Raw genomic sequence first — 2,006 nt, 5'->3', positions numbered from 1 at the left:
CCTCCCTCTTCTTCCTCCCCTCCCCCGAGAATCTCGTTCGTCGCCCGCTCCCCTCGACTTTAGAGAGCTTTATCGTTTTATCCCGTGTTCTCGAGGGGATCGTTGGAAATTTCAGGGTGTTCCACAAGCGTCCAGCGCTGGCGAGCGGAATAGGGATCGGCGGAAGGGTGAACGCCGGTGTCGGAGGGAACGGCGGCAGCCTCGCGATGGACGGCGAATGCGGCGACGCGTTGAAGAGGCGCAAAGTTCACAGATGCGACGTCGCCGGTTGCGACAAGGTGTACACCAAGAGCTCCCACCTCAAGGCTCACAAGAGGACCCACACCGGTAAGTTTAACTTCAAATTACCGATTAATTTAATCCATCATCCATCATCCTCCCTCTTCTTTCCACGCTTAACGTTAAAACGAATAGTTGAACGCGAAAGGAGAAAAATTAGTTAAAGAGAAGACTGCCACTCAAGGCGAAATTTTCCTGGTTGAATGTCAAAACGATTACTCCAGAAATAAGAGGGATCGTATCCGTGTCTTCCCAATCACCATAACTTCCACAAATTTTCCCACTTTCGACGTTTCAACCCGTTTCATCCCGATTCGCGCACGCTCACACGGACGTAGAACACTGCCCTCGCAGTGTTCGTCATCGCCTTCTTTCCTCTCGCCGCGAGGCGGATCGGTTCACCGGTTGGAACCGTTCCAAGGTGACGGAGCGAGGTGTGCGCGAAACAATTAAACCGAGAGAAGAAGAAGAAGAAGAAGAAGAAGAAGAAGAAGAAAGCGAGGCGCGTAACGCTCCGAGGAAGAAAGGAGCGGCGAGAGGAGGAGCAGAGAGGCTTAATTGCTGGGACAATATTCCCCACGGTTGAACGGCCGTGCGCGATCCTCTTCGGTTACGTTCCAACAAGGATAGGACGCTACTCCTCGTGATACCCCGTGAGGTGACCCGAGGTGGTAAAAGGGAATTCTCTCTTTTCGGTTCGCAACAACGGTCCCTCGACATTAACGCCTCTCCCTCCCCGGTCGTTAGACCGCTCTTCTTCCCACGAGAGTTATCTCGACGAGTGTGTACACCGTTATTAACAAATAGAATCTCTAGATCCGTCTCGATAACGATAATGCGTCCTGAGAGTATAATATATAACCGTATGGCCGGTTGTCGCCGTCGTGGACGGGTTCACGACCACGAGCCATTACTCATCGACCGCCTTTGATTCCACCTAGTGGAGAAAGAGAGAGGAAAGAGAGAGAGAGAAAGAGAGAGGAAAATCGGCGCAGAAGTCGATCTCGAGGAACGACGATTCGTGGAATTTTTTTATCGATGCTCTGCGCGCACCTCGCGGCCGAGAGGAAGGAAGAAGTCTGGGTGGGTCGCCGAATGCCAAGCATATTCGTCGTCCCATAGAGCGGCGGGTTTTTCAAGGGGGATCGGGAGGAAGAGTAGCGAGAAGGGAGGGGTCAGGGGTCTTCGACATTCGCACGGGCAACGTGTATGGCCAACGTGGAGCCGCTTAGAAATTCGATAGTACGGGCAAAGTGACCGTGAATACTATCCATCGAGTATGCATTTTTAGAACACGTCCCCCGTTTCGTTGGTGCATACTCGGCCATTTATTATCGCCTCGCGAGAGAGAGAGAGAGAAAGAGAGAGAGAGAAAGAGAGAGAGGTGGAAGAGGTCGCAGCACACCGTGGCTGTACACGCTTCTATACGCGCCGCCACACGTGTGTGTACACACAGAGTGGAAGGAGCCGCGGCTCGAGGAATTTCCGGTGGATAGAGGTAGCTTCGTGAAGGCATTGCCGCCGTCTACGGAGCGCAGAGGCGGCGGGGAGAGGGCGTGGTCGTGAGAACCAGGATCTTTTGTCTGGTCCATGGTTGAACCAAGACGGCGGTGTAATCGCGGTGCTCAACCTGGCCCCGAAGGAAAAATATCGCAATTGACTTGGATCGCTCGACGAGAGGAATATGATACGACAGAATCAGCTTTGGATTTATTCAATTTTCAACG

At 52.8% G+C, this 2,006-nt stretch overlaps 1 protein-coding gene across 4 annotated transcripts in view; it reads left to right on the top strand.

Annotated features, from left to right (window-relative positions):
• The window catches only part of LOC102671059 (Krueppel-like factor 6), a 236,668-nt gene that overhangs the window by 225,994 nt on the left and 8,668 nt on the right, over positions 1–2,006 (top strand). For 3 of the 4 annotated variants that reach the window (XM_006613395.2, XM_006613396.2, XM_031509412.1), the window contains one exon: positions 116–327. The exons of the other annotated variant lie outside the window; for it this stretch is intronic. In XM_006613395.2, the coding sequence (XP_006613458.1) occupies positions 116–327 (212 nt within the window). The remainder of the gene's footprint in view (positions 1–115; positions 328–2,006) is intronic. 4 annotated transcript variants of the gene reach the window in all.

Source organism: Apis dorsata, unplaced genomic scaffold, assembly GCF_000469605.1.
Source record: "Apis dorsata unplaced genomic scaffold, Apis dorsata 1.3 scaffold_149, whole genome shotgun sequence".
Taxonomy (NCBI): domain Eukaryota; kingdom Metazoa; phylum Arthropoda; class Insecta; order Hymenoptera; family Apidae; genus Apis; species Apis dorsata.
The sequence above is the reverse complement of the archived record's forward strand: the minus strand, read 5'-3'. Positions and strand labels throughout refer to the sequence as shown.